This window comes from Phyllobates terribilis, unplaced genomic scaffold (assembly GCF_046119375.1).
Source record: "Phyllobates terribilis strain yellow unplaced genomic scaffold, ASM4611937v1 Scaffold_1__5_contigs__length_1240528914, whole genome shotgun sequence".
In the NCBI taxonomy this organism is placed as follows: Eukaryota; Metazoa; Chordata; class Amphibia; order Anura; family Dendrobatidae; genus Phyllobates; species Phyllobates terribilis.
This window is the reverse complement of record NW_027362761.1, coordinates 375,111,126-375,131,408: the sequence shown is the minus strand read 5'-3', so window position 1 is coordinate 375,131,408 and position 20,283 is coordinate 375,111,126. Positions and strand designations below refer to the sequence as shown.

At 42.5% G+C, this 20,283-nt stretch overlaps 1 protein-coding gene across 2 annotated transcripts in view; it reads left to right on the top strand.

Moving 5' to 3' along the window:
• KSR2 (kinase suppressor of ras 2) overlaps nucleotides 1-20,283 on the top strand; it is a 757,356-nt gene that overhangs the window by 179,828 nt on the left and 557,245 nt on the right. For both annotated transcript variants that reach the window (XM_073676379.1, XM_073676380.1), the window contains exon 3: nucleotides 2,724-2,874. In XM_073676379.1, the coding sequence (XP_073532480.1) occupies nucleotides 2,724-2,874 (151 nt within the window). The remainder of the gene's footprint in view (nucleotides 1-2,723; nucleotides 2,875-20,283) is intronic.

The window sequence follows — 20,283 nt, the reverse complement described above, 5'->3', positions numbered from 1 at the left end:
CCTTTACACAATATTTTGTCAATTCCAATCAGTGCCTGTTTCCCTTCTCTGCGTACTACTAAGTCTTTGGCTATAATGCCTTCCTTGGCATTTTGGTTCCCCATTTTTTTTGGTTCTCACTTAGAGTAGACTCCTCAGTCACTTAGACCAGGGTTCCCCAACTCCAGTCCTCAAGGCCCACCAACAGGTCATGTTTTCAGGATTTCCTTAGTATTGCACAGGTGATGGAATTATTGCCTGTGCAGGTGATGCAATTATCACCTGTGTAATACTAAGGAAATCCTGAAAACATGACCTGTTGGTGGGCCTTGAGGACTGGAGTTGGGGAACCCTGACTTAGACAATGGTCACTTAGACAATGGGCCACAAAGGTTTCTGAACCATTCCACTACTTGCCTTCCAGGACTTATACGCCAACCAGAAAAACAGACCAAAAACACCAATCCCGAGACACACCCACAACACAATCATCGGATCCATACTTTCAATCTTAAGTTTTTCCAAAGGATAGAAGGCAGGACTGTCAATTTATCTGAGGGAATTCTACTGGTTCAATGGGACCTGAGCCAGACAACAATCTGTGAATTACCTGGGGAGCCGACCGCTCGGGGGTGAGGAAGTCTCTTCTATGCAGTGATATAATTAGGTAGAATATAACAGTTATTCTTACCTCAGCGCTGTATATATCACCAACAGAGAGCCTCACTCGTCCCACGTCTCGGACCGGTCGAGCACCCCTGGGTAGATTAACTCAAGGTCCCTGTTCGGGCGCCAGCTGTGGTCACTGCATTCTGAGTCTTCTATCTTTTGGATTACGAGCTCGGAGAGACTGAGACACAGGACAGGATGTGTGTCAAACAAGCTCTAAACTTTATTACAAAGCATGGGTTTATATCCACTCTGAAGGCAGGAAACGGATTTACCATATATGGTTTGATTATACAATTTTAGCACACAAAGACTAGTTTCTATTCTTGTGATGTCTATGCTTGTGTTGAAACATTTATTCGGACACATTTAATCAGATACATTCTGATGACTAGCAAGGACGCATTATTGATTCAAGAAGGAACATTCACGGCTGGTGTTATTTTGACCTAAAGTAACTTTCAGACTTATATAGCATAGATGGGGTCTTTGAATTTGAGGGGCCTCATCTTCTGCTATAACACACCTGTCACCCAAGAGGAGGTGGTTGCCTGGTATTATAGATGCACAAATCCTGTATAAGGCACAGATACGTGTAGTGCACCATGCAATTTTACAGCCTATTTGTTACTGCCAACTTATTAGATCAGGCGGGCTGCCCAGCACTATGTAAGTGTAACTCACAAGGATAATACCACAATTCCCCCCAACAAACGTATAAACTGAGAGACAATGTCAACTAATCAGCATAAGCCAGCATGGCTTTTATCTGAAAGGAGTCCGTGGCTATTAGGGCTGTGGAATCAGAGTCGGTATAAAATGGACCGACTCCAACTCCTAAAATATTTAACAAATTGGGTACAGTAGTTCAATGCAGTTTGTGGGGAATATTTTTTTAGAAGAATTTGGGAAAGTTATGAAATGTCCTATAAATGTCTGTCCTATTCCTGATCTAAGGGTCTAGACTGAGATGAATCTATGCTACAGTAAATTTACCACTTAAACATGAGCCATGTACAAGGGAGTCGGAGTCGTAGAAATTGAGGAGTCGGAGTTGAAGTCGGAGGTTTGGCTACCGACTCCACAGCCCTGGTGGCTACGTTCCCACAATCAGTTTTTGGTGCGTTTTTGATGCTGTATATTTTTGCTGCGACAAAAAACGTAGCATCTTAACAATTCCCTCACAGTAGATGTGATTTATAGAAATATCCTGCCCACTGTTCTTTTATTTTACTCGGCGTAAACTGACCTGCAATGTATCAAATCTGCATCACGTCAATTTCTCTTGTGGGTATACTGAGTTTTCTGTGCGGATTTTCCCCTTAGATTTGCATTAGATGTGGAAAATCCGCAGATAAACGCACATGCGTATTTAGTGTGTTTCCGCAGTGGAAGCACATCAAAAATGCATGTGATCCGCACCGAAGTATGTCAATAAAGTTTTGTCAAAGCCAAATATCAGAAAGTATCAAAAACAAAGCAGCTTTATTTAAAGCATGATACACCAAAAAGAGACAAAAAATGCAGTGTTAAAAACGCATGTTAAATAAACGCACACAAAATGCAATGAAAAACCGCAAGTTGCCTACTGTAATTGAAATAATAAGTGCAGAAATTCTGCAGCATCAAAAAGCTCACTGAGGGAACAGAGTCCTAGAGGAAAACCTTTAAAATTAGCCATCAAAAAGCAATTTATGCAGACTATGCAGAAATGAAAATCTGTGTATACCATCCTATTTTCATATGATCCCATGCATGGCCCTATTACAACTCTTGGTTATGTTCTTACTTTGTTTTGTAGATAAGGAGCAGCACTGGCAAATTGATTAGGGGACATTATATACTAAACCAATATTTACTACATTTCAATGTTAATATTCCGACTAGAAGATTAATGCCAAATGTTTACCTTTCAATTATTATTTTTACTTGAGACCTTAATAGTAATTTTAGTTTGCCTTTTATATATTTTCAATGGTGGGGGCACAATGGAGGTGTAATTCTGGTAGTGAAAATGTTCTTACTCTCTACAAAGTCCATGCTAATACAATTGTACTATTCCACTATTGTTGCAGGAAATCGACCCCGGGCAGCTGACTTTGGAGGAGCTGATGGAAATGAATGATGAACTGGTCTGTGAAACATTGGGAAAGTTTGGTGCCAGCAGTGAAGAATGTGACCGGTTAAATGCCTCCCTCTCCTGTCTCCGGAGTGTGCACAAGTCAGGTGAGGGCACTTATATGGATTGTGAATGCATCAGGGTACGTTCACACAGAGGGTTTTTCATATTGATTTTGAAGCAGATCCATTTAAAAATTCATGTCAAAAACCTCCACGTGAACATAGACCCAATTTCTTTTTTTGGAAGGGTGTGTGCAAAAGCACAGCAGCTTCAAGTGTAGAGTATGTCAAATATAGAAAGATAACCACAGTTCCTATAGACATGATGTACTGTGTGAGAATACTCCTCCATACGTATGTTAAATTACAAATTTGCATCACTTTTCTTTTTTTTGTCTGGTTTTCGTTGCCACTTTTTGCACCATATTTTTTAAAACGATGCACGTGCTTCATAAATTTAGTGGAAAATAAAAAATGCTCTATTTCCTTGCATTCAACAAAGTTGTTTTGCGAGTGGCGTACATAAAATCACTCCAGGAGGGGACTAGAGTGCATTTGCACCAAATTTGGCAACTTTTTTAGTAAGTTGCATTTGATAATTCAGTCTAAAACATATGAAAAAGCTACATAAAAATCTGAAAAATAACTAAACCCCAAAAAACAACCTATAAAAAGGTGTTCGATGAATTTGTCACAAATGAAAAAGTCACTTATTTAGAGGCATTTGTGCCAAACTGGCAAAAATACAATCGTGAATCTGGCCCAAAATATCCAACCAACTGGAAAAATGCTTTCCTCGCCCATAACAATAAATCTTGGGGTATTCAGGAACTGGTTTCCGGGGTTATAACCAGCTGCAGTCATTGTTTTCCCAGAAATGACAATACTGATTTTGTGTTCTTTTGCTATTTGTTATTATTTTTGTATTTTTGTAGGCTTACTGTAAAATAGATTATACAGAATTATATACATATATATATATATATATATATATATATATATATATATATATATATATATATATATGTTAATATTGTGTGACCTGCAATGGCACATCAGTTACAGAAAAGGTGTCATTTTTATTGTTATACTTGGGCTTATACAGCCATAGCACAGGACAGATTCTTTTTAGACCATGCATAGTTTTATTATGTTTATTTCTGACTTTCATCCATCAATAGTGTATGCAAACATTGTAATGTATCTTCATAAGGAAAAATACATCTTTCTCCATGTGCCTGCCTATTTCAGAAATCATAACCATTTAAAAACTCTGTACTCATTGAAAAATAACATCAGTTATTGTACTATGCAACTAGGAGAGAGACTCAGATCAATTATGAATATCACAATCTGATCAAACTCTGAGCGGAGTTTGATCAGAGTGTGATCCAAATCTCTCAGTCTGTGGTATTTGGACTGCACTCAGATGACATCCGAATGCAGACCAGTGGTTCCCATTGACTTGCAGGAATGAGTGCGATCCAAATATCGGATCAAACTTATGCATGCAGCGATTTTTTCAGTGGACTGGCTCGTCATAGGAAAAAAATCGAGCATGTGCACACGGCCCCATAGAATAACATTGATCCGAGTGCGATGTAATGTTTTATCGAATCGCACTTGGACCTAAAATACAGCCATGTGTACGAGCCCTAAGTATAATTATATAAGTCCACAGCCACAGGGGAGGAATGGCACATCCACGTTCAATAAAAAAGCTTCAAACTTTATTACATATTCATCAGACTAAAATCCACATGATGGCTTTGAAAAAAAACCCCACTCTGACGCATTTCTAGCGCCAGCTGCACTTTTAGGCCACAGCCCCATTATCAGTATTTGCCCATAGCCACACTATCAGTATTTGGTCAGTATTCGGTCAGTATTTTCTCTCAGGAGTGGGAGCCAAAACCAGGTGAGGAACAATCAGAGAAAAGGTATAATAGAAACAAGTCACCAATTCTGCATTTATCACCCACTCCTGGTTTTGGCTCCCACTCCTGAGAAAAAATACTGACCAAATACTGATAGTGGGGCCGCGGCCTTAGTCATACAGTATGTTTCCTATGTACGGTGAGCAATCTTTTTTTCTTTTCCCTGAACAGGTAGTCTAGTATAAGTCTAAGTATAATATATACCATACAATGCCACAGAAAGTGCTTGATTGTTGATTGACAATACATAATACCAGTCACAGTATAGTCAGAAATACTGTTATAGCTCTAATATACCAAATTACAGCTGAATAATGGGGAAAAGTCATCTGGAATAAGAGATTCACTATAAAATTAAGCTCTAAATAGTTAGGTGAAGCCATTCTTGCAGGGTGGCTATACACTTAGGGTACGTGCCCACAGTCAGGAACCGCTGCGGGTTTGACGCTGAGTATTTATGCGGAGTCAAACCTGCAGCGTCTAGATGTTACAGCATAGTGGATTGGATTTCTAGACATCCCATGTCCACTATGCGTGCATCTGAGGCTGCGGCTCACGCGTGGACACTGACGTGTGGCGCTTTTTTCAGGACTGCAGCATTTCACTTTCTCTTGCTAGTTGCTAGTCTCCACAACAGAAATTTGACCACTACAATGTATTAAATGCTGTAAATCCGGATGGTCCAGTGAACACATGCAGATTTACCTGCGTTCAATAGAACGCAGCGTTTTGGATGCAGCAAAAATATGCTGCGTCCAAAGCGCTGCTACATCCGGATCGTGGGCACATAGCCTTAAAGGGGTTTTCCAGTACTTTTTTTTTTTATTGATGGCCTTATCCTCAGTTTCAGACTGGTGGTGATGAGACACCTGGCACCGCCAGTGATTAGCTGTTTCTGATGCTGCTGGCGGCCAGATGTGATCAGTTGCAGCAGCCGGGTACTGCACATCCGCCCCTATTTGAATGTATAGAGAGGATCTGCAGCTAATCAGTTTGACCACCTGTCCTGGTGATGGCACCTAGGAGATGCACTGAATGGCACTTGCTTAAAATCAGAGCCTTTTTTGTCATTATATGTATATTTTCCTTGATAACTTAAATAAAAAATATAACTATACTGTAGATATTACACTTTACAACAAGTTAAAAAGAAACATTTTTCATTAACCCCTTTTACACATGACAGCAGCCCCTGCAATGTTTTTCCCAATATTGCAGGGTGTACATTATTTCTGCTTGTAGTGCAGCCTATATTCCTGCAGAGGGCTCTAGTGACACACAGCTTGTACACAATGTCATCCAGAGGAAGGATCCGACTCCTGTATATACACATTGACTATGTTTTCTTTATTGTTGTTTTTTTATATAGTTGTGATCTGAGTTAAACAATGTATATTGTATTCCTGAAGAACACCTGATGTTATTACCTGCAACTTACCGACTATTATAAAGGATGGCATCTAAACACAGACAATAAATATTTGTTATATTAATGTAGGAACTAATCTGATCCATTTAATGGTATAATGCAGCAAACTAAATCATGTTACCAGGCTGGATCCTCAGAATTTTGTATGTGATATTGAAGTCCTGTATAGATCCCATTGAACCTTTGCATAGTAATTACATTTATATTTGTGGTAGTTTATCCCCTTCTTTGTCATGCACAGACACCTGCATCAGGGTCCATAGAAGTTTATAACTGTACAAAACAAGGCCATTGTACTCATCCATGCTATGTGATTCACGGTAATGACTAATGACTGTGGTGCCTGTGTGGATTTCTTCTTTTCTCTTTAAAATGTGAAATAAACGATGTGATGAAGAAAAAGAATAATTTAATCTTTACACCTTGTTAATGTCGTCTTAAGATTTAATAAGCATCTGTAGACGCCTCCAGCGCTGTGTATATTATATCACCAGGACTCTGGGTAATCCTTTGAAACCAGATTGAATAGGTTACAAGGTCATGTAAGCATTGTAAGAATAAAGTAGTATGTTTCCACACTTCTGTTCAATTAAATAGAAAACTGTTCATGTTATCCATATAAGTAAAGATAGAACTTGGCCCAATGATATTTAAAGTAAAAGTCCAGATAAATCTCCTGACTAGTAATTTGGACATCCTAGAATCATGTAATATTGCTTGTTAAGCAATTTTCGAAACTCCCATATTCGCTGCCACCTCTCCATTCCTGACGGTGTAAGACAGGGCTCCATTCTTGAGACCGAAGCAGGTCCCAATGGAGACCCTAGATCTATTAGACATTTTTGGCATCTCCTTTTAATTAGTTCACTCTGCTCCCACAAACATTTCCAATGTTCTCTGTTCACTATAGTTCTTGGAGACCCCAGGTAATAATACACCTGCTGCACGTTATGAGGCTGGCAGAAATTGCCAAAATGACACCACACTTTGACATCACTCATTGCCCTACAGCTATTGGCTGGCGCTGCACCACACATACTACCTGCTCTGTAGCCATTGACTGATACTACACCACACATACTTCCTGCTCTGCAGCCATCAGCTGACAATGTACCGTGCATACATCCTGCTTTGCAGCCATTGGCTGCACCCCACATACAAATGCTTCTCACTAAATTAGAATATCATCAAAAAGTTAATTTATTTCAGTTCTTCAATACAAAAAGTGAAACTCATATATTATATAGAGTCATTAGGCTGAGTGCCCACGTAGCGTTTTTCAAGCGTTTATGCTGCGGAATTTCCGTAGCGTTTTTTAAGCGTTTATGCTGCGGAATTTCCGCAGCATAAACGCTTGTGAAACGCTAGGTAATCCGCACCCCATGGTCCCCAAGGGGATTCCGCATGTTCTATGCACATGCTGCGGATTTTTCCGCAGCATTTATGCTGCGTTCAAAAATCCGCAGCATGTCATTTAATTTTGCGGAAGCGCAGCGGAACTCCCGCCATTGACTTGCATTGAGACGCATAGAAACCGCAACTGTACATTTTTACAAGCGGCTTCTATGCGTCTCTATGTGCGGATGGTACCCAGTTCTGGAGGAGAGGAGACTCTCATCCAGACCTGGGTACCATTCTACCTGTAAAAAAAGAATAAAATAACAAATAAAGTTATATTCACCTGTCCGGCGGCTTCTCTCTGAATGCCGGCATCGCTTGAGGACCTGCGGTGACGTCACAGGCCCCGCAGGCCCTTCACCGCTCTGTCTCGCGATGTGCCGGCAACCCGGAAGAAGCCAGGACGACCGCTGCAGCACACGCCGGGGCCTCGGGGGTGAGTATAGCTTTATTTGTTTTAATTTTTACGGTTCACACTGTATAAATCCATGCTGTTTGCATGGATTTACACAGTGTGACCTAGTTGTCAAGCACTTTCCAAGTGATGCTATCGCATGGAAAGCGCTTGTCAATCTGCATGCGGAAACGTATTCTGCAGGAAAAACGCATGCACAATCTGCATGCGTTTTTTCTGCCAGGGAGATGCAGAAATGCTGCAGAAATTTTCTGCTTCATTTCTGCATCGTGGGCACATAGCCTTACAAACAGAGTGATCTATTTCAAGTGTTTATTTCTGTTAATGTTGATGATTATGGCTTACAGCCAATGAAAACACAAAAGTCATTATCTTAGTAAATTAGAATACTTTATAACAACAGCTTGAAAAAATGTTTTTAAAATCTGAAATTTTATCCTACTGAAATGTATGTTCAGTAAATGCTCTCAATACTTGGTCGGGGCTCCTTTTGCATCAATTACTGCATCAATGCGGGGTGGCATGGAGGCGATCAGCCTGTGGCACTGCTGAGGTGTTATGGAAGTCCTGGTGGCTTTGATAGCAGCCTTCAGCTCGTCTGCATTGTTGGGTCTGGTGTCTCTCATCTTCCTCTTGACATTACCCCATAGATTCTCTATGGGGTTAAGGTCAGGCGAGTTTGCTGGCCAATCAAGCACAGTGGTACTGTTGTTTTTAAACCATGTATTGGTACTTTTGGCAGTGTAGACAGGTGCCAAGTCCTGCTGGAGAATTAAATTTCCATCTCCAAAAGTGCTCTAAAATTTCCTGGTAGACGGCTGCGCTGACTTTGGTCTTGATAAAACAGTGGACCTACACCAGCATATGACATGGCTCCCCAAACCATCACTGATTGTGGAAACTTCACACTAGACCTCAAGCAGCTTGGATTGTGGCCTCTCCACTCTTCCTCCAGACTCTGGGACCTTGATTTCCAAATGAAATGCAAAATTTACTTTCATCTGGCAACAGTCCAGGTCTTTTTCTCCTTTGCCCAGGTAAGACACTTCTGGCGTTGTCTATTGGTCATGAGTGTCTTGACACAAGGAATGTGACACTTGTAGCCCATGTCCTGGATACGTTTGTGTGATGTGGCTCTTGAAGCAGTGACTACAGCAGCAGTCCACTCCTTGTGAATCTCCCCCAAATTTTTGAATGGCCTTTTCTTAACAATCCTTTCAAGGCTGCGGTTATCCCAGTTGCTTGTGCACCTTTTTCTACCACACTTTTTCCTTCCACTCAACTTTCCATTAATATGCTTGGATACAGCACTCTGTGAACAGCCAGCTTCTTTAGCAATGACCTGTTGTGGCTTACCCTGTATGTTGAGTATGTCAATGACTGCATTCTAGACATCTGTCTAGTCAGCAGTCTTCCCCCAGCCTACTGAAATAGACTAAGGGACCTTTTTAAACGCATCATAATCCTTTGCAGGTGTTTTTTGTTAATTATTCTAATTTACTGAGATAATGACTTTTGTGTTTTCATTGGCTGTAAGCCATAATCATCAACATTAACAGAAATAAACACTTGAAATAGATCACTCTGTTTGTAACGACTCTGTATAATATGAGTTTCACTTTTTATATTGAAAAACTGAAATAAATTAACTTTTTGATGATATTCTAATTTAGTGAGAAGCACTTGCACTTCCTGATTTGCAGCCATTAGCTGACAATGCAATGTGCACACATCCTGCTATGCAGCCATTGGCCGACACTGCACCCCACATACAGTCATGGCCAAAAGTATTGAGAATGAGACAAATAGTAATTTTTCCAAAGTTTACTGCTTCATTTTTTGTAATGGCAATTTGCATATACTCCTGAATGTCAAAGAGTGATCAGCTTAACAGCAATTACTGTACTTGCAAAGTCAATATTTGCCCAGAAAATGAACTTTAACCCCCAAAACACATTTCAACATCATTGCAGTCCTGCCTTAAAAGGAGCAGCTAACATCGTTTTAGTGATTGATCCATTAACACAGGTGTGGGTGTTGATGAGGACAGGGCTGGCGATCAATCAGTCATGATTAAGTAAGAATGACATCACTGGACACTTTAAAAGGAGGCTGGTTCTTGGTATCATTGTTTCTCTTCAGTTAACCATGGTTATCTCTAAAGAAACATGTGCAGCCATCATTGCACTGCACAAAAATGGCCTAACAGGGAAGAGTATCGCAGCTACAAAGATTGCACCTCAGTCAACAATCTATCGCATCATCAAGAACTTCAAGGAGAGAGCTTCCATTGTTGTCAAAAAGGCTCCAGGGCGCCCAAGAAAGACCAGCAAGTGCCAGGACCGTATCTCTAAACTGTTTTAGCTGCGGGATCGGACTACCAGCAGTGCCGAGCTTGCTCAGGAATGGCAGCAGGCTGGTGTGAGTGCTTCTGCACGCACTGTGAGGCGGAGACTCTTTGAGCAAGGGCTGGTTTCAAGGAGGGCAGCAAAGAAGCCACTTCTCTCCAGAAAAAACATCAGGGACCGACTGATATTCTGCAAAAGGTACAGGGAGTGGACTGCTGAGGACTGGGGCAAAGTCATTTTCTCTGATGAATCCCCTTTTCGATTGTTTGGGACATCTGGAAAACAGCTTATTTGGAGAAGAAGAGGTGAGCGCTACCACCAGTCTTGTCTCATGCCAACTGTAAAGCATCCTGAAACCATTCATGTGTGGGGTTTCTTCTCAGCCAAGGGAATCGGCTCACTCACAGTCTTGCCTAAAAACACAGCCACGAATAAAGAATGGTACCAGAATGTCCTCCAAGAGCAACTTCTCCCAACCGTCCAAGAGCAGTTTGGCGCCCAACAATGCCTTTTCCAGCATGATGGAGCACCTTGCCATAAAGCAAAGGTGATAACTAAATGGCTCATGGAACAAAACATAGAGATTTTGGGTCCATGGCCTGGAAACTCCCCAGATCTTAATCCCATTGAGAACTTGTGGTCAATCATCAAGAGACGGGTGGACAAACAAAAACCAACAAATTCTGGCAAAATGCAAGCATTGATTTTGCAAGAATGGACTGCTATCAGTCAGGATTTGGTCCAAAAGTTGATTGAGAGCATGCCAGGGAGAATTACAGAGGTCTTGAAGAAGAAGGGGCAACACTGCAAATATTGACTTGCTGAATTAACTCATTCTAACTGTCAATATAACCTATTGGTACTCATAATATGATTGCAATTATATTTCTGTATGTGATATAAACATCAGACAAACACTAATAAAAACCAGAGGCCAGCAGATCATGTGAAAATATAATTTTGGTGTCATGCTCAAAACTTTTGGCCATGACTGCATTTCTGCTCTGCAACCATTGGCTGACGCTGCACCACACATACATCCCGCTATGCAGCCATTGACTGACACTGCACCACACACTTCCAGCTCACCTGTCCCCTCCATGCTCTATGTACATAATAACTCAGAATTCTGAAAGCTCTCAATTCCATTTAGCTGCTTCCTCTTGAATTTGAACCATTCATTCTCCTAATTTTCTCACCTTTGTCATTCATTTTGCATGCATTTTTTATCAGATTTTTTTATAACTGAAGGTCATAAACTGTTTGAACTTTTTTTCATTGAAACTTAACAATGGATCATTCAAAAATGCATGTAAAACTACTTCCTTTTATCTTCTGTTTTTGATAATCCTCATAGTTTTGAATGGCTAAATTTGATCTACAAATATAGATGAGAATAGATTATGCAAAGAGTTAAATAGAACAGACACATGGAACACAAGAATATATTAGTGTTTACTACGTTGGGTCCCGTGGGAGTTAAGTCCGCACCTTACCCAACAAATACCTGCTGTGTCACACACTCAGTGTCTGCCTCCAGTGTCCAGTGTCAGTGACTGGAGGTTGCTTAGATTGCTGCTGTTTAACCATTTAAATACCATTGTCAATCACTAACAGAGGTATTTAAACAGTTATGGGATTCTGATGTGTTGTTATGGCAGTTGGGCCCACCATAGCTGCCATCTTAGTCCTCCTCATTGGACATCTTAATTTTCACTAGATATTGCAGTATATCTATACCACCATATAGAACAAGCGATCAAACTATCACAGGTTCAAGGTCGCTATGAGGACTAAAACTAAGGCCATGGCCCCACTATCAGTATTCCGTCAGTATTTTTTCTCAGGAGTGGGAGCCAAAACCAGGAGTGGGTGATAAATGCAGAATTGGTGACTTGTTTCTATTATACCTTTTCTCTGATTATTCCTCACCTGGTTTTAGCTCCCACTCCTGAGAAAAAATACTGACCAAATACTGACCAAATACTGATAGTGGGGCTGTGGCCTAAAGTAAAAAAAACATTTTGTTAAAATAAAAAGGTTAAAAAAAATAATCACACTCTATCCCCCGTTTAAAAATAAAGAACTAGAAAAAAAATTACAGAAATCATATCGCTACGTCCATAAAAGTTTGGTCTATGAAAATATTAGATTAGTTAACCTTTATGGTTAAAGCCTTAACCACTTCGCGCCAGAGCCTGTTTTTGCCTTTGTGACCGGGCCAATTTTTTCAATTCTGACCACTGTCACTTTATGAGGTAATTACTCTGGAACACTTCAACGGATCCCCCTGATTCTGAGATTGTTTTTTTGTGACATATTGTACTTCATGCTAGTGGTAAAATTTCTTCGATATCACTTGCGTTTATTTGTGAAAAAATCGGAAATTTGGCGAAAATTTTGAAAATTTTGCAATTTTCAAACTTTGAATTTTCATGCCCTTTAATCAGAGAGATATATCACACAAAATAGTTAATGAATAACATTTCCCACATGTCTACTTCACATCAGCACAATTTTGAAACCAAAATTTTTTTCTGTTAGGAAGCTATAAGGGTTAAAAGTTGACCAGCGATTTCTCATTTTTACAACAAAATTTACAAAAACATTTTTTTAGGGACCACATCTTATTTGAAGTGACTTTGAGGAGCCTTTATGACAGAAAATACCCAAAAGTGATACCATTCTAAAAACTGCACCCCTCAAGGTGCTCAAAATCACATTCAAGAAGTTTATTAACCCTTCAGGTGCTTCACAGGAATTTTTGGAATGTGGAAGAAAACAATGAACATTTAACTTTTTTTCACAAAACTGCTACTTTAGCCTCAAATTTTTAATTTTCACAAGGGCAGCCAGAAAAAATGGACCCCAAAATGTGTTGTGCAATTTCTCCTGAGCACGCTGATACCCCATATGTGGTGCAAAGCCACTGTTTGGGCGCACGGCATGGCTCGGAAGGTAAGGAGCGCCATTTGACTTTTGGAATGGAAATTTGACTGGAATGGATAGCGGACGCCATGTTGCATTTGGAGAGCCCCTGAGGTGCCTAAACAGAGGAAACCCCCAACAAGTCACTCCATTTTGGAAACTAGACCCCTCAAGGAACTTATCTAGATGTGTGGTGAGCACCTTGAACCCCCAGGGGCTTCACAGAATTTTATAATGTTGAAGGGTGAAAATAAAAAAACACATTTTTAACACAAAACTGCTACTTTAGCCTCAAATTTTTAATTTTCACAAGGGCAGCCAGAAAAAATGGACCCCAAAATGTGTTGTGCAATTTCTCCTGAGCACGCTGATACCCCATATGTGGTGCAAAGCCACTGTTTGGGCGCACGGCATGGCTCGGAAGGTAAGGAGCACCATTTGACTTTTGGAATGGAAATTTGACTGGAATGGATAGCGGACGCCATGTTGCATTTGGAGAGCCCCTGAGGTGCCTAAACAGAGGAAACCCACAACAAGTGACCGAATTTTACAATCTACTCCTCTGTATAAATTAATCTAGTGGTGGGAAAATAAGTAGATAGGTAAATGGTCACTAAACCCATAGATGAATTCCCACAGAGGTGTCATTTCCATAATGGGGTCACTTCAGGGGGGATTATGCTGTTCTGGCACTTTTCAGAGTACCAGAGCTAAAGAATCCCCCCTGAAGTGACCCCATTTTGGAAATGACACCCCTCTGGGAATTCATCTATGGGTTTAGTGACCATTTTAACTCGATGGATGATTTCCAGAAACAAGCACGCAATGGAAGGTTTAGATTCTGGAGAACCCCCCCTGGAAATTAAGTGAGCTCTACTCGAATATGTCATTCACTAAATGAACCAAATGTTTGAATGACAAATTGGGATACATTTTTACAGTTTAAAAACGTGGTTCTGTGTGGTAGATTTTAAAGCAGTCAGTGACGCATAAGGCTGGCAATGATGGGCATTGTGGGCAATAGTAGCGGGTATCACGCCTCATTCCTCTCTTAGTACATACACGACATCTTTTCTGGGGGTTCCTTCTTGTTTCCGTTGCTGGAATAAGTGCAATAAAATGTCGCTCAGTGAGTCTTTTCACATCCTCAGATTCTAATGGATGAGCGGGGCTAACACTTTGAAAGACAAGATTTTCAATTACCTTTTCTTGATAATCAAGAAAAGGATCTGAATTTCCTGCTTTTTTGTACAACACAAAAGAATTGTATGTGGCCACCTGAAACAAATAAATAACCAACTTTTTATACCAGGTATAGGACTTTCTTGATACCTGGTATGGCTGTAGAACCTGGTCTGCAAGGTCCACACCCCCCATGTGTTTGTTGTAGTCAATGACTGACACAGGTTTTTGCTTCGGAGTGGTGGATCCTAGTTCTACAGTGGCCCTTGTGGCATCTGTGTGGATCGAGCTGAGGACAAAAATATCCCTCTTATCCCTATATTTCAGGGCAAGCAGCTCTCCGTTGCGTACAGCCCCTGACTGCCCCTTTTGAAACTTTTGGTTGACCAATGGTTGTGAAAACCCCTAACGGTTTTTACGGATGGTCCCACAAGCCCCGATGTTGTGTTCAACCAGACTTTTAAATAGGGGTATGCTGGTGTAATAATTGTCCACATATAGATTGTAGCCTTTTTGAAAAAATGGACTTATCAGCTCCCAAACAATTTTTCCAGATGTCCCCAGATAAGTAGGGCATCCTGGTGGGTTTAGTTGGCTGTCTTTCCCCTCATATATGCGAAAAGCGGATGTGTATCCGGTTGAACTTTCGCACATTTTATAGAGCTTTATTCCAAACCTTGCCCTTTTAGATGGGATAAATTGCTTGAGGTGCAGTCTTCCTTTGAATTTTACAAGGGACTCATCTATAGAAATACTTTGTGTTGGGGTGTAGAGGCTTAAGAATTTTTCTGACAAATTTTCAATGATGGATCTAATTTTATATAACCTGTCATGTTCTGGGGCATTTCTGGGCAGGCATTGACTATTGTCGTTAAAATGCCAAAACCGCATGAGCATTTCATAACGGGTCCTAGGCAGAATGACTGAAAACATAGGGGTGGCTTGAACAGGGTGGTTGGACCAGTAGAATCGAATGCTCGGTTTTTTAACAAGCCCCATGGCAAATGTAAGTCCTAAAATTTTTTTTATTTCCGGGACATTAGTTGGTGTCCATAAATTTGCCCTAGCATAGTAAGATCGGGGATTCTGGCTTATGAATTGGGATGCATATAAATTTGTTTGCACGACAATATGCTCTAGCAAGCTGTCTGTAAAAAACAAATTAAAAAAATGAATTGGTCCAAAATCTTCCACCTCCACATTTATACCAGGAGTGGCGTTGAAATCAGGGCTGAATGGAGCAGCCGAATCCGAAGCCTCCCATCTGGGAAATGCTAGATCATGTGGCAAAGCCCCTTGTACACTGGGGTGCGCCAATTCACTAGTAGCAGGGACAGCGCTTGTACTGGGCAGTGTTCCCTGATTTGGAGACGTTTCTCCAGTAGCGCTATTTGCACCTATTGCTGTACTGGTCCTTGGGCTTGAGGATGGAACAGAATCACTGCTCATTTCTGAGCTCTCAGTGTCGCCGCTACTAAAGCCCTCAAAATCCATATCTCCATCTGAGATTGCGCTGTCATCAGTGTCAGAACACAGCATACACCTCTTCTGCGGTATAAGTCTGACGGGCCATTTTATTTTTAGATTTTTTGACTGGACTGAACGGACCGGACTGAACGGACCGGACTGAACGGACCGGACTGACCGGACTGGACTGACCGGACTGGACTGACCGGACTGATCTGACAGGACTGACTGACCTGACAGGACTGACTGATCTGACAGGACTGACTGACTGATCTGACAGGACTGACTGACTGACAGATCTGACAGGACTGATCTGACAGGACTGACTGATCTGACAGGACTGACTGACTGACAGATCTGACAGGACTGACTGACTGACAGATCTGACAGGACTGACTGACTGGACTGATCTGACAGGACTGACTGACTGGACTGATCTGACAGGACTGACTAACCCTAAGGCTATGTGCACACGATGCAGAAATGAAGCAGAAAATTTCTGCATCATTTCTGCATCTCCCTGGCAGAAAAAATGCATGCAGATTGTGCATGCGTTTTTCCTGCAGAATACATGCGGATCCACATGCAGATTCACATGCGTTTCCGCATGCAGATTGACAAGCGCTTTCCAGGCGATTTTAGCATCACCTGGAAAGTGCTTGACAACTAGGTCACACTATATAAATCCATGCAAACAGCATGGATTTATATAGTGTGACCCGAGAGAGTGTATATACTTACCTACGATGGCCCGCGCTGTCCTGCTCACTCCGTTTTCCTGGCTGCCGGCAACTTTGAATTGAAAGACCTGCTGACGTCACCGTCACATGACTCTGACGTCACCGCAGGTCCTACAACTCACTGCAAGTGCCGGGAAGCAAGCAGGAGCGCTGCGCGGGCCGACAGATGGTAAGTATATATATATTTTTTATTTTATTCTTGTTTTTACAGCTTTTTTAATGGTACCTGGGTGTGGATGAGACTCTCCTCTCCTCCACACTCGGGTACCATCCGCACATTAGAACGCACCAATTACGCAAGTACAGATGCAGTCTTGCGGAATTGGTGCGTTCTAATGCAAGTCAATGGCGGCGAAAACGCCGCGTTTCTGCAAAATGAAATGACATGCTGCGGATTTTTGAGCGCAGCGTTTACGCTGCGGAAAAATCCGCATCATGGGCACAGCACATGCGGATTTCAATTGGGGAACATTGCTTCCCTTCTACCATGCGTTTTTCATGCGTTTCCGCGGCGTTTACGCAACTGCAAAAACGCCGCGGAAACGCATGAAATACGCATCGTGTGAACTCAGCCTAACTCTTACTTTCTTTTTTATTTTTTTTTTTTACTTTCACAGTGGCAAGGCTGACACAGCTCTTGTCACACTGTTTCTCCTCTGCTCTCTCACTGAGATCGGAGGAGAAACAGTGTATTTATCAGGCAGATCGCCCGGGAAAGTTTGTTGCTAAAACAGACTTCCCTGGTGATCTCTCTGATTGGCTGGTGTGACGCTGACATCATCGAGACCTGAGCCAATCAGGTCTCGATGATGTCAGAGGTCACAGCACCGGGATCCCCGCCGCTCCTGAGGTATGTGGGGGGTCCCGATCGCCGACCACCAGCTGTCACTATCTTTTAAATGGCGCGATCGCTATGGATCGCGGCATCTAGAAGATAGGAACAGGTTAACATCATGGGGACCTGATCCATTCAGGTCCCCATGATGCCACATGTCAGAGCTATCGCTCTGAACCGGTACCGCAGCGCTAGCAGGACCCTGGGGGTCCTGAGTGCTGCGGGACCACCCACCGTTTTTAAACGTCGGCGCTGCACATAGCCCGGGCAGCGCCGACGTTTATGTACAGTGGGCGGTCCTGAACCGGTTAAAGAGAAAAAAGTGCAATAATTGCATTTTTTCGGTTGCCACACCTGTGATCCCATGCTGTAATATCTGTATAATCTTTTGCTTCCTCCCCTGTCCTGGAGCTGTGGCATGATCAGACCATGTTCCTGTATGGTCAGACACGGCCATTACACAGTACACAGCAGGGGCACATTTATAAGATTATCTCAGCACAGGGACATTTTTTTCAACACGTCTAATTACATTTATTCCAAGATCTATTGATTAAAATGTACTTGTTCATGGGAAAACACCTTTAACCCCTTAAAAGCCCAAGGCGTACTAATACGTACCTGCGCCCTGGGACTTAAGAGCCTGGTACGTAGTAGTACGCCTTTGCGACACCCGGTGCTATGTGCTGGGAGCGGTCACGCACCGCTTTTGGCACATTAATCCCCGCAATGCTGCGATCGAAGTTGATCGCAGCATTGCGGAGGCAGGGGGAGGTGATCGCGATACTCACCTCTCCTGCTGGCCTCCAGCGCTGTCTCCCGCGGTTTCCCGGATGTTGCCATGACGACCCGATGTCGTCATGACAACATCCGGGTCACCAGACAGCAGGAAGATACTTAGGTCATGCGCAGTGCATGACCAAAGTATCTTCTGTCTTTGGAGCGTATAGCACATGGATGGTGCTCCATCCCTATGCTATACAGGCCATCAGAATAAAAAAAAGTGAAACTCCCATAGTGGGACAAAGAATAAAAGTAAAAAAAAGTGTTAAAATATGTAAAAAAAAAAAAGAAAAAAAAAATCACCAAAAATAAAAATATAATGTACCCATTAATTATTATTATTATTATTATTTATTATTATAGCACCATTTATTCCATGACACTTTACATGTGAAAAGGGGTATAATACAAGAACAGTTACAATAATCTTGAACACAATGTGACAGCGACTGGTACAGGAGGAGCGAGGACCCTGCCCGCGAGGGCTCACAATCTACAAGGGATGGGTGAGGATACAGTAGGTGAGGGTAGAGCTGGTCGTGCAGCGGTATGGTGGAGCGGTGGTTACTGCAGGTTGTAGGCTTGTCGGAAGAGGTGGGTCTTCAGGTTCCTTTTGAAGGTTTCCACGGTAGGCGAGAGTCTGAAAAGTTGGGGTAGAGAGTTCCAGAGTAGGGGGGAAGCACGGGAGAAATCTTGTATGTGATTGTGGGAGGAGGAGATAAGAGGGGAGTAGAGAAGGAGATCTTGTGAGGATCGGAGGTTGTGTGCGGGTATGTAACGGGAGACTAGGTCAGAGATATATGGAGGAGACAGGTTGTGAATGGCTTTGTATGTCATGGGTAGGGTTTTGAACTGGAGTCTCTGAGCAATGGGGAGCCAGTGAAGAGATTGACAGAGAGGAGAGGCCGGGGAATAGCGGGGGGACAGGTTGATTAGTCGAGCAGCAGAGTTTAGGATAGATTGGAGGGGTGCGAGAGTGTTAGAGGGGAAGCCACAGAGCAGGAGGTTGCAGTAGTCAAGGCGGGAGATGATGAGGGCGTACACTAGTGTTTTTGCAGATTCATGGTTGAGGAATGTGCGGATCCGGGAGATATTTTTGAGTTGGAGTCGGCAGGAAGTGGAAAGGGCTTGGATATGTGGTTTGAAGGAGAGTTCCGAGTCCAGGGTTACCCCAAGGCAGCGAGCTTGAGGGACTGGGGAGAGTGGGCAGCCATTGACGCTGATAGATAGGTCAGTTGGGGGTGTTGAATGAGATGGCGGAAAGATGATGAATTCTGTTTTGTCCATGTTAAGGTTTAGAAATCTGGCAGAGAAGAAGGATGAAATAGCAGACAGACATTGTGGGATTTTGGTTAGTAAGGAGGTGATATCGGGTCCAGAGAGGTAGATCTGTGTGTCATCAGCATAGAGGTGATAATGAAAGCCATGAGACTCTATGAGCTGTCCCAGGCCGAAGGTGTAGATGGAGAAGAGCAGGGGTCCTAGAACTGAACCTTAGGGGACACCGACAGATAGGGGGCGAGATGAGGAGGTGGTGTGTGAGTGGGAGACACTGACTGTCCGGTCTGTTAGGTATGAGGAGAACCAGGATAGGGCCAAGTCTGTGACGCTGATAGATGAGAGAATCTGTAGTAAGAGGGAATGGTCCACTGTGTCAAAGGCAGATGACAGGTCTAGGAGAAGGAGGACAGAGTAGTGTCACTTACATTTGGCGGTTAGTAGGTCGTTGGTGACTTTAGTCAGTGCAGTTTCAGTAGAATGGTGCGGTCGGAAACCAGATTGTAGGCGGTCAAAGAGGGAGCAGGAGGAGAGGTGGGAGGACAGTTCAGAATGGACATGTTGTTCCAGTAGTTTTGAGGCAAAGGGGAGAAGTGATATGGGGCGATAGCTAGACACCGATGATGGGTCAAGGGAGGGCTTTTTGAGGATGGGTGTGATTGAGGCATGTTTGAAGCATGAGGGGAAGACACCAGTTGTTAGTGACAGGTTGAAGAGGTGGGCTAGGGCTGGGATGAAGATAGTGGTAAGGTTTGGGATGAGGTGGGACAGGAT